Genomic DNA, 14,712 nt, shown 5'->3' with positions numbered 1-14,712 from the left:
ATACACACTCAAATAAGATCATGGTCCATGTTACAGAGGAGCCATGTTCTAGTCTCAAATACACACATACATCTACTCAAATAACAGCCTGGGCCATGTTACAGTGGAGCCATGTTTTAGTCTCTTAATGGTTGTGGGCATCCAGGAGAGGAAGAGACTGCATCTTTAAGTCTCTGTTCATGTATCTAGCCTGGTGATTGGCATATAATGAGAGCTTAAAAGATATATGTTGATAGTAATGAGCTTCTTTCTCTCAAATTGTTTTCTGAAATTGGTAGGCTTAAAATAGTAAATCAAACAGTGATCAATACCCAGGACATGCTAGGCAAAATTGGCAGAATAAATGTGTGTAAATCAAGAAGATAGGAGAGCATCTCCCAGAAAATTTGGGAGCTGCTCAAGGATGAAATTGGGGAACAGATGACTGAAATGCGCAATCCGTTGTTTCAATTGACCTCGGGGTAAGGAGAGTGCAAACCTTTTATGGTCAAACAGACTCCTGAAGGCTACAGAAATCACAGAGCAATACACCACACAGGCTGAGGAATCCCACTGTCAAGTACTTGATAGCTCACGTGTTTTATAAAAGGCTGCACGGTCTTAGGAAGAGTGAAATGCAAAATGAATCTGGAGAAACCGGAAGATAGTTGGAGGAAAGCAAAAGGCTAGTAGTGGATTCATTGATTTTCTGGTTGTTGTTACAAAACAGCTGACAGGAAGCAACTTAAGGGAGAATAATTTACTCTGGTTTATAGTTTGAGGGAATATAGTTCCCCAAAGGAACATGGCAGCAGGAACGAACGTCTGTTCTTCACGTTGTGGCTGCAGTCAGGACGCAGAGTGCGAAGAAATTAAGCATCTCTGTTCATCACACATCTTCCCACAAATCCCCGAAATACTCCGTAGTAGGTTTCTTCAAGGTGGATGGAGATTCCATTGTGATTTAGCTCAGTGTTTTGTTCTGAAATCTTAGTGGAAGCTGTTTCATCTCCTTCATTCTCAAGTCCTAACTACCTATTCTTAGGCTACTGTATTACCTAGGGTCTTATGAGTTTCGACATCATTGAGAGGTAGAGTTGAATCTGTAAACTGCTTCTGTCTCCTTATTACATGTGATACAGTCCAGCTCCCTTGACCTTTTGAAATTTCAATTTCTTCTATATATTGAAGCAACCAGATAGGCTTTAGTAAAAGGTAAAATGACATGTTGCTACTATTAGCAGAGTGCCCAGTTGCATGGAGTTCTGGCTGAATAATATCTACCACAGAGAAGTGTGTGTTCCTCTGGGGTAAGATACTCATAGGAAGCCACTTTGAACTTTTGGAGGCTATCCTCTGAGTTCAGATTATCAGCTGCATAGGTACTGCCTTGCAACCTTGCAAAATTCCCTGTTTTCTCACAGACATGACTCTTCAAGTTTCTCTTTTTCCTCAGGAACCTTGTCCATGGCCTTCACACCTTTCAAGAGTCTTTATGTTATCTCATAAAGGATGGTGGGAGCTCTATCCTCTTAGAAAAACTGACCTGCATCAAATGAAAGGTGTCCTTTCATAGAAGACAGACTGGATGAAGTTCAGGTCAGTCAAATAGGATGAGCTGTAGTCTGCTGGATCGGAACAGAAGAAACTTTCAGCAACAAATGCTTGCCTGAAATGTGCACGTGCTTCTTGGAGCATATTTGCAAAAGACCAATGGAACAAATTATCATAGCAAAGAGGCTTTGGCAATGTGAGAAGTGCATTTGAAAGTGAAAGCAAGTGATTGGGAGGAAGTACTGACGTAAACACCAGAACTCACAGCAGTTGACCAGTTTCTTGTTTTGTGCTTTCTAAGTGAACACATATCAAAGACTTTAGGTGGACAGGACATTTCCAAGTAGAAAGGACATGGGTTGGTTCTCAGAGACAGGTTCTTTAAGTTTTTGATGTGTGTGTGAAAGCAGGCTGCAAAGTCTTACCGTGCCTCAGTAAAGACCTAAATGCTGAGCTGGAGAGATGGCTCAGCAGGTAAATGTTCTTTCCTCTAGTCTGATGACCTGGGGTCTATCCCTGCAACATACAGCATGCAAGAGAACAAACTTCTGCAGCTTGTCATCAACCCCACCAACACACACAAAGGAAATCACATTGGCTCAAGCTGCTTATAGAGTTAGACTTTGAATCTTTACATTCTTCTAAAATGTCTACAAACTCAAACTAGAGAGTCTTCAGATGTACTAGGATTCTGAAAATTGTTGCAAGTCTGTCCCTGAGACACCTTCATGCCTGATCATTTAGTGGCCAGGAGCTCAGTTTGTTAATAAATTGTGAGGCATTGCTAAGTGGTCTCATTCATGACCGTTCCACTCAGTGTCAGATCAGAAATTCTACAAATTGGATTTTTAGTGCACGGAGATTTTTCTTCTGTCTATTGCAAAGGTGTCTTTTAAAGGATCTCATCCTGAAGTGAACTTGAAATAAAAGAATTATCTTGGGTAGATTGATGTCCTGTGCTGAGTGCGCTGTTTGTATTGTGTAGAGATTAACTCGATTTGGGAAGTAACCAGGCTAGCTAAAGAATAAAACAATTAGATTTCTATTTATTATAAGGGGGAAACTCATGAAACAGAAACGAGAAATCCAAGCTCAGCTGTGCCCTGCAGGAATCACAGAGAGAGAGCACCTGGGCTGTGTATGCATTATATGCCTGGTCCCAAAAAGCCACGCCTTAACTTGGATCCACCTCTTAAAGATAATTGGCTAACAAGGTTTCCCCATCACCTCCCCTTTTCTCTAAATAAGAGTGATTCAAACTCAATACAAAGCTACATACAGTAGGAACAGATATCAAGTATAAAATTACAAACAACATAAGCAATATTAAGCAAGAAACACATGATAAATGTTTTAATAAATATTCTATTTCAAAGAGTCTAAATCTTACATCGGAAATAAGCTTGGCTAAATCATGAGAGGAAGGTAACTACGACAATCTAATCTTCAACCCATCAAAGGCCTGAGAAGGGAGATACTATTACTTGAATAAGCAGGAAGTGCAATCAAGCAGCTTCCAAAGCGAGCAGTATATGAAGGAGACAATCGGCTACTTGCAGCATTAAAGTAAAAACTTTGGTTAAGGCCTAGTGTAACCAACAGACCATTTTTAGAGGGAAAAAAATTTAAAAAATTTTTTTCTTTTGCTTTAGCTGTTAATTTTTGAGGACTATTTAAGTCTTTATCACCATCTAAGGTTATTTTAAATGAATTATTAGATCAGATGTTATCCCAACAGCTGATCTTAGACTATGTCTCCTAGTAATCTTTGAAAATCATTAAGAGTCCGCAAACAATCTGTCCTAATTTGTGCCTTTTGTTTTTTAATTTTTTGTAAACCTGTTTTGTAACCTGAGTAATTAACAGAATTTTCTCTTTGAATTTTTTTTAGGAACAATTTGTAATTCCCATTTAGGCAAAACTTATTTGATTTCTTCAAACATCTACCTCTTGAAGAGGCCAATTTGGGTGCCAAGATTCTGGAGTAATGATACATACATCTGTACCTGTGTCTGGTAATTCTTTAATAAAATTGTAATTTATATACATTCTTAGCTTTGATCTTTAACATTTATAGAAGTCTGCCAGAATATATGTTTCCTATGTCCTATTGGAGCATTCGATTTATCCTCCACATCTATTTCATCACCCAGAACAGTCTTATAGAATGCTTTGGATTTTTAATTTTTTTTTTTTTTGAGACACATTCTCCACAGTAACTGAGAATGATTGGACCTCATTTGTCACGGGGGTCTGTGAGAGGCCCCCCCAAGGAGTTTTTTTAATTAATTAATTTATTTATTTATTAAAAATATCCACCTCCTTCCCACCTCCCTTTTCCCTCCCCCTCCCAACCTACCCCTGTCTCTCTAGTCCTAAGAGCAGTCAGGGTTCCCTGCCCGGTGGGAGGTCCCCCTCCATCCAGGTATATAAAGGTGAGTATCCAAACAAACCAGGCTCCCACAAAGTCATTCCATGCAGTAGAATCAAAACCCAGTGCCATTGTCCTTGGCTTCTCAGTCAGCCCTCGTTGACAGCCACATTCAGGGGGTCCAGTTTGATCACATGCTCCATCACTCCCAGTCCAGCTGGCCCCCCAAGGAGTTTTTTGGTGGTATCAGATTACCTTGTTTGTTTTTTGTTGACCTACATTTATTGGTCCAATGTTGACTTTGCCACACCTCCTGCATATACCTGAAGGCTGAGTCCTCCTAATTTTGCCATTTTTAGAGGAGACATTATTCCTAGGAATTTTGTGTCTACAATTTCTTTTTAGATGTCCTCCTTTACCAATACATTTGGTATTTTGGTGTCTCCTCATACCATTGAAAATTGCTTCTCCTACCCAAACTTTAGTACTATAGTCAAGTGTCTCAACATTTATTGTATGCAAGATCCATTCAGCCATTGGTGCTCATCTGACCTTTAAAGGCCCAACCATCTTTTGGTATTCTTAATTGGCATTCTCAAAAGTCAAAGATTGAATTAGTACATGTCTAACTTCTGGGTCTGTTACCCCCATTTGTACAGCCTTAGTTAGTCTTTGTAAAAAGTCACTAAAAGGTTTTCTCTGACCCTGTTTAAGCCTAATATATGATTCAATTCTCTTTCTTGGTTTTTGAATCCTGTCCCAAGCATTTAAAGCTGCTGTGCTACACAGGGACAAGGTGTGTTCATTGTAAAGAGCCTGATCTTGAGGATCAGAGTAAAGTCCCTCACCCAGAATTTGATTTTGGGAAATCTCAAATCATTATGCTTTCCTCTGTTGCTCTAAAATTTTTACTTTTTTCTCCAAAGCGACTGTGGTCCATTTTATAGGACTGCTGAGATGAACTGAATCCAGTTTTGTAGCATTGCTTTGTTGCTTGAAGCCCATGTTTTGATCATTTTTCTAGTGAAAGATTAATGTATTTCATAAGATACAATTGCTTGTTTCATTTTCTGTAAATCAGTCATATGTATGGGCTCCCATGTATATTCTTTGACTACCTTAGGGTATTTGGTGTCAGATGCTCTTTCTGATGAAATCATTGGAAAAGCAGGTAAAACTCTGGGTAAGATATCCCACAGTTTGGCATGTACTGAGGTTTGTCTTTGTACCTTTTGTCCCTGGTCATCAAATTTGATTAATTTCTCAATATTTTTAAATCTTTTTACCATTGCCTTTTGTAAAGTCTGGATCTCCTGCCCAGTGTTCGGTTTTAATGCATCCATTGAGGGTTCCGAAGTGTGAAGTCTGTCCACTAGAGATAATGTCTCATCCTTGGACATATAATAGCATGCATATTACCTTACTAGAGAAACATTCTATCAGTCAATCTATCACAACCCTTTGACAGAGATCAATTAATACATTTAACAGTATGAATTGTCTCAGACAATGTCTTAACACCTTCTGTCATTGATTTTTTGTCAAATTGGCTGTATTCTTCCAAGAATGCTGAATTTTCCTCTTAATTGATCATTATCAGTCTGTAAAGACTGTATCCTTTCTAAAAAAGAATCTCATTCAACTGGTTTTTGTATGTCAAATTGGTTGTATCCTTCTCCAGAGTGCTGTATTTTCCTTTTAATTGCTTATTGTCCATCTGTAAAGGCTGTATCATTTCTAAAAGTGTCTCATTCTTGGCCCTATTATCAAACCATGTTTTAGGGATAGAATATGAAGGACAAAGCTAATCCCCAGAATCAAATAGAGAAGGTAAAAAGGAAATCATATAAACCTTTCATAATATTGTACATGGTGTAAGTAAAAAGGCTATTGAATTCCTGGATAGTGAAATTGTCCATAATTTTCCTATAAATTACAAATTTGTAATTTATATTTCAAATTATAAATTTTACATGCAGTTGAATTTGAACTGGAGTAGGTGCAATAACCATTACCTGCCAGTAGGTGCTGTGGTGCACTTGGAGCCACTTGGCTGGTGTGAATGTGATTTTAGTGTTAAATGCTAAAAGATATGCTCAGATTAAAAACAGTTATTTAGTGCAAATCACAGACTGTGTGCTCCATGGAGGACCCTGACTAGTTGGTGACCATATAATCACTAGAATAGCAAGGTAGCAATGCTGAACAGAGGCATCAGGGGAACCGAATCTTGCCTGACTTGCCTGAGTTTTTGTGGCATGGAAATACTGAAACCAGAGTGGCTCCAATTCCTTAGGTACCTTGGCCCTTTGTGATTGCATGGCTCTGGGAAGTTTAATGAGGAAATATGAAGGTCCTCAGCTAGCGGCTACTCAGGGCCACTGCTGCACGGAAATCCTATACTCAAAATGAATGGTAGCGTAGAGTCTGACTACAACTGGCCAGAGCCACCAGAGTCTCTAGCCCCATGTTGGGTGCCAACTGTAGGAATTAAATCAATTCAGGAAACAATCAGTCTAGCTAAAGGATAAAACAATTATATTTTTATTTTATTATAAAGGGAAAACTCACAAAACAGGAACAAGAACAGCTCTGCCCTGTGGGAATCACAGAGAGAGTGCATCTGGGCCATGCACCCATTTTACTCCTGGTCCCAGAAAGATACGCCTTAACTTGGATTCACTTCTTAAAGAGAATTGGCTAACAAGATTTCCCCATCAGTATTGTTTAGAATACATATTTTAAAAACCATTATGAACTGAAGCATATCCAACTTCAAGATTCTGCAAATAGCCACATGAGGCTGAGGATTTAACTTTTAGGAAGGAACTTGCCTAACATGCCTCAGGACAAGAGTTCCATCCCCAGCAACACAAAAAAATCAGAATGTAGAAGAAATGACTCAGTGTGGACCATGCTTGCTCCACAAATATGAGGACCAGAGTTTAAATCCCAAGAATTTACTACAAAAGCTGAGTGGGTCTGGCATTCTGTGTATAACCCCTGTGCTCAAGAGGAAGAGACAGGTGCTCATTAGAGCAAGGTGGCTAGCTAGTCAGAGTTTAAAGATGAGCTCTGAGTTCAGTGAGAGACCCTGCCTTAATGTATGAGGGAGAATGATCAATGAAGTTGTTCTCAATACCATCCATGGGATTCTATACATAATACTACACATGTACAGACATGGGAATATTAGCAAAATTTCAACACACATGTGAGTTGGAATTCATGTCAGTAGGCATGTGCACATATACATACATGACATACACATACAAAAAGAAAGAAATCCTTAATAGATGCTCTCAGTCATCATCCTTGAAGTTGATATTTATTATGATGGGTTTACATATTGGAGCAATATGGGAAGTTAAATGAGCCATTCAGACAGTTGTATTAAAAAAAAAAAACTCTTGTTTTGTCCATTTCATTCTCTGAAGCTACGATCCTAAAGTGAAATTAAAAATAAAAACTAAGGAAAAAAATCTAAGGCATCTGTTGTAAGTATATATGTGTGTGCTTGCATGCATATTTATGCTTGTGTGTTGAGAAGTCAACACTGCATATTTTCCTTAGTCTCTCTACAACTTATTTGTTTATTCTTTTGAGTCAGATTTTCTAACTAAACCTGAAACTCACCAATTTGACTAGACTATCTGGCCAGCAAGCCCAAGAGATCACTCATCTTTCACTTCACAGGGTTAGAAACGTGTGTCCCTATGCCAACATTTTCTTTTTTTAAAAAAAATACACACACACACACACACACACACACTGGAGAATGGAACTCAGACTCTCACAGCTGCATGGCAAACATTCCACTCGCTATGACATTTCTCCTGCCCAAGGCAGTCGAGAGAACCACAGCATGCTTTGATGCAAGTTCCCATATTAGCTGAAAAGGAGACTGCACATATTTCGTGAAATGTTTGTAAAACAGCCGTTTGAAAGTCTTTCCTAGACCATTTCAGAGTTTAGACACTATTTGCCTCACACAGGTAGTTAAGTATAGTTGATGATTTCTTACTTTTATATTTAGCATTGTGTGAATTAAACAGTGGGGTTTAATATTCTTCCAGAGTAAGTCTGACAAGGTTCATGTTTCAAGTGAGAAAGGAAAAGGAAAAAAAAAAACTGTGAAAATAAAAAAAGCAAGAAAGGAGAAACAGACCACAAAAAAGCAAGAAAGGAGAAACAGACCATAATTTTGCAACCAAGAATATTTAGAAGTAAAACTTAATTTTGAGTAATGATACTAATGGTGCCTGGACAGAGTTGGGCTGTTGAGGATGACGGGATATGGTGGCAACAATCTTGCCTCTCCACACTGCAGCTCTAAGAGCCAGGATGATTCCAGAGTTCTTTTACTAAACACGCAAAATTAACCCAGTGTGTCAAGGCTTAGTTCTCCATTGGCACAGAAGAGAGAGATGCCTGCCTGAAAGAAATTAGAAACACTAAAAACTCAAGTGAACCAACACCTCAAGCAAGGCTGAGAGCCCTTCACAAGCTGTTCCCAGACACAGAGAGATGCCAGCCTTGAAAGCAGCCTCAGGTCCAGGGAGGCTGAGAGAGGCTGCTTATGATCTGAAGAAAATGGAACTTGGATCTTTTTTAAAGATGGAAACAAAATGACTCAAAACTGCAACTTTGTCTGAAAACAACCTGTTTTGATTGAAAATCCCAAGAAAATAAATAATCCCACATCTATCTTCCCCTTGAAAGTCAACATAAAAATTTGAAATAGTTCCCCGGGTAGAAGGACTGCTTATTCCTCACTCCAAACCCAACAGCAAACTGAACACAAATCTGCAAAAATTGATGTGAACTTCAATACTGAGAAACAAAATAGAAGAGCCTCCGAAGAGAATTCTGAAAATGAAAAACCTTTCCCTGTGAGAATATTGCAACTGATATCATAAGTGATTCACTGATACTCAATATTCTGTTTAGTAACTAATCAGTATGCTTACTTTTTATTAGAGAGGCAGAGAGTAGGATAGGCAACAAATACTAATGTGGGTAATACACATTCTTTTTAACACGGTAGGGCTAACACTGGAAGATGGAGTAACTGAAGTCAGGGCTGCAGACAAGGAGGTTCCGAGAGGGCAAGAATATGTTAGCTATCACTATGTCTTCACATGTAATGGCCCTTTAGAAAAACTGGTGATGTTTTTCTTCTAAAGTAAAAAAAGTATTTGTTTACATGTTATTTTATTCAAAGCATGAAGCTTCTTTTTTGACATGTGCATATATTTATGTATGCATGCATGCTCATGCATGTGTGCCTATATATGCAGAAGCCTGAGGTTGACTGTCAGTATCTTTCTCTGTCACTCTTTATCTATTTAGTAAGTGTCTATTGTCTTGCAGACAAGTCTGGCTAGCCAGCCTGCTTTGGGGGACTCTAAGGATACATCACATCTACCCGGGTTTTTTGTGGGTTCTGGGATCTTAACTCCAACCTTAGATCGTAAGCACCGTGCCTACCAAATCATCTTCGTAAGCCTCAAACTCCAGCCTCTAGAGACAGGTAACATAGCCTATCCAGATAGCATAACCCTGGGCTTCCTGTCCCTGCTTTCTTTTCCTTATGGTTTCCGGTCAAGCTTTTGTTGACGTGAAGGTCATACAGTTTGGGTTGCAGCAGGAAAGCAAGCTCTGTTTTGAAATTTAGATGAGATGTGTTACTCCCAAACTGATAATTACTCACGGTTCCAGGATAAATCTAAACATTGCCTTAGATTTTCCTATAGTTGAATTTTTTTAGAACCTTGAGTGGTGACTGTTCAACACAGTGAGACAAAAGTACAGATTCCACAGACAAAATTCCACACTCAGCAACCTTGAACAAGTGACATAGTTCAGTTATTTGGGCAAGTTATATAAAAACAAGTAGATATAACCCTTTAACCGATTTGATGATGAGTGTTAATTGTTGATTTGACAGAATCCAGAGTCAGCTGTGAGATGAGCCTCTGAGCATGTCTGTAGGGGACTAGCTTGATGGTGCGAATTTGCATGGGAATACCTTCCCATTGTGCATGGCAGCATTTTGTGGCTAGGAGCCTGAACTGTATTGTAGTGGAGAAAGTGGGCTGAGCCCCCGCAAAGCCTTTGTTTCTCCTTCTGGTGATGGATGCCACATGACCAGGCCCCTCAAGCTCCTGGTACCAAGACTTACATCCCTGCCATGATGGATAGTAAATTTGAATCGTAAGTCAAAATAAGCCCTTTTCAGTTTCATTTCTGTCTTTGGTGTATTTTTCCCACAGCACCATGAGGCAAAGAAAAGAAGACAGCCAATGGCGCAGTCTTACTGACACTCGGATTTTGTCAGCGTGTTTCCCTAGTCTTACAAATGACAACAGATTCTGTCAAAAAGCTCTCGAAATCGCAAGAACGGGAGGAGCACACTGAACTCTCTCCAGCTGACACCCTGATTTCCCCTGGGAGAGAGTTACACTTGAACCAGGGCTAGACGTGATTTCATTATTTCTGAATGGGTACAGGGCAGTGATTAAGCCTCCACAGTCTGGATACAGCAAGCTGCCAGGAACACTCACGGGTTAGCATTAGCACATCTCATCTTTATGCACTGGAAGAAGAAAGTATTTCCTACCCATATGCTGTCTTCTTGCTTGTACTGTTGCCAGTTGTGCCCCGTGTCGCTGAACATCAGGCGATAGCTTGTCACCCAGTCAGAGCTCCCGTATCTTCCCTGCGTGGCCACTGCTGTAATCTCCACTCTGTTGCCCAGGTCCATCTGGAGCCACTGTTGGGCATTGGAATCTGCTGGGGACCAACCACCAGTTCCTGGAATAGCATAAAAGAGAGACTGGTAATAATGCATTAGAAAGTCTTCATTCCGTATGTTAAAGATCAATGAAAACCTGTTCAACTAAAGCACTACTGCTCTTGCCTCTGAACTTAACTCCTAGTTCTTTCAGACTCAGATTCCTCTCCTGCAGCTCAAGGCTCCAGGTTCACAGCAGATACAGTGTTTGCGGTGTCTCCTTCCTTCTTCCGTTCCCCTCTCAAGTCTTTCTTTCCTCTGAATTGTTCCCAGGAACCTACCAGGGGACCCGTGCTTCAGGTCCCAGAAGGCTTTGATTGGCCCTTACATGGCATCATTTACTCAATATTTATTCATCACGAGGAGAATGCTGGGTGAGAGGGAATGAAGAGTTCGGCGAAAGCTAGCGAGGTAGAAGACAGAAGCTGCATCAGAGGCACAGGGGACAGGCTGTCTTAGGAGGTGTTCAGGAAGACCTTTCAAAGACGGAGACAGTGAAACTGAATCCTCAGGCGGGGATACCATGCCTGGAAAGGCTGGGAAGCAGACAGGCAGTCACTGGTGCATAGGGAACAGAGGACGAAACGGTACAAACACAGTCTCAGTACATGAGGAAGCACGGCACAGTTCACATGTGGCCCCCGGCACCAAGACATACAGGGACTTTTCAACAGCTGTGTGGCTCCCAGACTATTCACGACATTTGGACTTTGTAGATGACAAATATTCATTCTCATGGAACTGGAAGACTCGGCTTAAGTTTTTGCTTCCATCTCAAGTAGGAAAAATAAATCAATATAAACTTTTATTGAATGCTGAATTCTCAAGTTCTCTGGAGCTTGGGGTGAGGGGCATCACAGAGTCTCGCGAGATGGGCAGATAAGCGGTGAAAATTTACAGTTTTCTCAGAACATGAGATGAGAGGCCTACTAGGCTTAAAGGGATGAGCAACAGATTCAACTTTTCCTTCAGCTTACATGCTCGTCCCGTGAGGCTCTAGCTTGTCTTCCTCTTCCTGAAAAAACATTCACCTCCACTGCGGTGGCAACTCAGGGACTTTCTGTATGCTAATGCTCACTGCACAGGACTGTGTGTGACAAAGTCTCTTTGGAGCTGGGGAAGTACGGCAGAGCCCCTCCTCATCTTAAGACATATGTAGGCTGTGAGGACTGTATCAGCATCACATAGTCTCTAATAGTCTTGTTTGACAAGCTTTTTTTATTTCTTATTATTAATAAGAATTTTATTTTTATTATTAAATTTATTTATTCCATTTATTATTATCAATCTTTTCTTATTATTAATAATAATAATAAAATTCGAAGCAGGGAAGAAGGAAGCCATGTGATTGTCATCTACTCAAATACATTCTGTCATAAACCATATATGTTCTGTCATATATGGTATGACACCAAGAAGATAGGTCCTGAGATACACTGATACTTCCCCCTTTCTGTAGTAAGAGGGCTGCATGTGTGTGTGTGTGGGGGTAATGTGGGGTAACTGCATTCTTTAACTTTCCATATTATCACTACTGTAGCCATAAGACCAAGTTCTCAAGAAAGAAAGCTATAAGTCCTCTTCCAGCTTCCCTCTGCCTCTTGCTCTCACTTTCCCGTGACAGACACAGGGAACAAGGCTTAGATATTTCTGGAACCATGGTTTCTGACTAGTTAAATAAAGGTTGATTTGTATGTTTGTGGTTTTTCATATAGCATTTCCTTTAGGTATATTTATTGAATAAACTTATTATAAATGATATATGGGGAAATATAAAAGTGTAAAACTACACACACAGAAATTTAAGAGTGGGCAGAATAATATGGGACTTTGATCCTTTTGAGTGATGCTTGCTAGTTTGGAATGAAAATCCTCAAGTCTTCATAATTTGCTTTTCATTGCCAACAATCCCCAACTTAACTTCTTAATCACACTTTAGATTTTTTCATGTATATAAATATTTATGTATAAGATAAAGTTACATTAAAATAGAAGAAAACAGGTGTATGGCGATGGGTCAACAAGTAAAGACCTTGCAGTACAAAACCTGAGTTTGGATCCCAGTTCTCATGTAAATCCTAGGCCGGTGTTCTGGCTTAATTGAAATCTCAGTGCACAGGAAGCAGAGACAAAAGATTCCGCAAGGAAACAGGCAAACTAGACTAGCAGGGTCTGTGAGTACTTGGTTTAGATGAGAGATACTGCTTCCGTATAAAAGGTGGAGAGAGTAACTTAACAAGATACCCGAGCAAAAGAGCCTTGGTCCTCAACTTGCACACCTGCATAGACAAACATGTATCTTCCCACACACATGCAGACACACATACACACATTGAAGAATACCACACATATACATGAAAAAAGAAAAAGTAGCAATAAGTATGTACCTTTGTAAAAACCAATCACTTAAATAAATCAAAGTCAAAACTGAAAGTCCAGGGTGTTTGGCTTAAGATGACTTCTTCAAACATTTCTGAAGGAAATCACATTTTCCTTTTATTTGGAGTAGGAATGGGGAGAAAATCCCATCTCAGTTTCTTAACTCTCCTAAAAATGAACCAGCATGGAGCAGTTATCGTGGGCATTCATACAGATGACGTTAGGCATGTTCTGAACCTTCCAGTACCATCTTGAGCACTTAGCATGAAGGACCACTCCCTGACTGATAATTGCCCAGTCCCTTCTCCCTTGCATTGAAGATGCCCCTCTACACACACTACAGCTAATAGTCAGTCGCTCGGAGCTCCTGTGGTTGTCCCAGCAAACGCTTGCTTTGTTAGCCAAACAGTAAACGTGTTTTGGAATGAAGAGGGTGACCTCAAACACTGGATAGGCTTTCTAAGGCAAACTATGTGTTCACCAATTCCCGGTTCTGAATTACATCAAAATTGAGTGAGCATAAAGTCAGGTGTCAACTGTGACAGCGTTGTGCATAGCACAGCTGGTGACTCTGTGATTTCTGATTATGAGGACTGTCGTCAGTCTTGCAGTCTACACTTAGAAACACTTAAAAGAAAGTTCAATTTCAAGGAAGTTTAAAAACCGTTATTTATCTATTATATGTTTGTTTGTTTGTTTTGTGTGTGTATGTATTTGCCCATCTTTGAATACATGTGTGCCGAGGTATGCATGTGAAAGCTCGAGGACAATTTTTGGAATTTGGTTTTCTTCTTCCATCATGTAGTTCTCCAAGGACTTACCTCAGAATGTTAGCCTTATAAGTAGGCGCCTTTAGCTAATGATCCATCTTTTAACTTGGAAATGAAAAAAATTATCTCACTATAATATGTACAATATTCATAATTCAGCCATACTTTCCCAAACATAAAAGCAGAGATGATCTTAAGACTATCTCTGATTTCATTTCTAACAACCTATCAGCCTCACTCACTGCATACTGGACTGTTGACATCTTATATGTTATATATGTATATATATGTATACCTATATATATGCACATACATGCACACACACACACACACACATACACAAACACACACACACACACACACACACACACACACACACCGGATCACAGGTGTAATGTTGGGACTCTAACCAGGGCTTAGAGCGTGTTAGCTAATTACCAATCCAGCAATATCTGAGTGCCTCCCCTACACTGCTAACTTCAGGTTCTGCTTTTATTTTTGTTGTTTTGTTTTTCAGAAAATGTGGTGCAACTAGATGTTAGTGCAGAAAGTATAGATTGAGTTCAGTTCCCTGATCTGCTTCCAAGGCTAAGTTAGAGGACCTTCTCCCAACTCTACTCAGCCGCAGCGCCAGGGGGCTCAGGCAGCTTATCCACCCTCGTGCAGCCTATAACTGACTCAGCAGGGGACTCCAATGCTGACATGCAGTGTGAAGCCCCAGGGTTCTTTACTCCCAAGCACCAGCAGTCACCCTTCTCTCACTCATCAGTCTGCTCCCACCTGAGCCGTTAATCACAGGTCACCCTCTCCCCAGGGTCTCTCTGGGTTTTCATGGAAATCAGCAGCCATATTTTATTTGAAAC

The 14,712-nt window shown here is 40.0% G+C and overlaps 1 protein-coding gene across 1 annotated transcript in view; it reads right to left on the bottom strand.

Annotated features, from left to right (window-relative positions):
• The window catches only part of Cntnap5 (contactin associated protein family member 5), a 908,928-nt gene that overhangs the window by 683,328 nt on the left and 210,888 nt on the right, over positions 1-14,712 (bottom strand). The window contains exon 3 of the mRNA XM_087906619.1: positions 10,527-10,720. Within this exon, the coding sequence (XP_087762745.1) occupies positions 10,527-10,720 (194 nt within the window). The remainder of the gene's footprint in view (positions 1-10,526; positions 10,721-14,712) is intronic.

Source organism: Myodes glareolus, chromosome 5 (assembly GCF_982192425.1).
Source record: "Myodes glareolus chromosome 5, mMyoGla1.1, whole genome shotgun sequence".
NCBI lineage: Eukaryota > Metazoa > Chordata > Mammalia > Rodentia > Cricetidae > Myodes > Myodes glareolus.
Note: the sequence above shows the minus strand (reverse complement) of the source record. Positions and strands in the feature narration are given on the sequence as shown.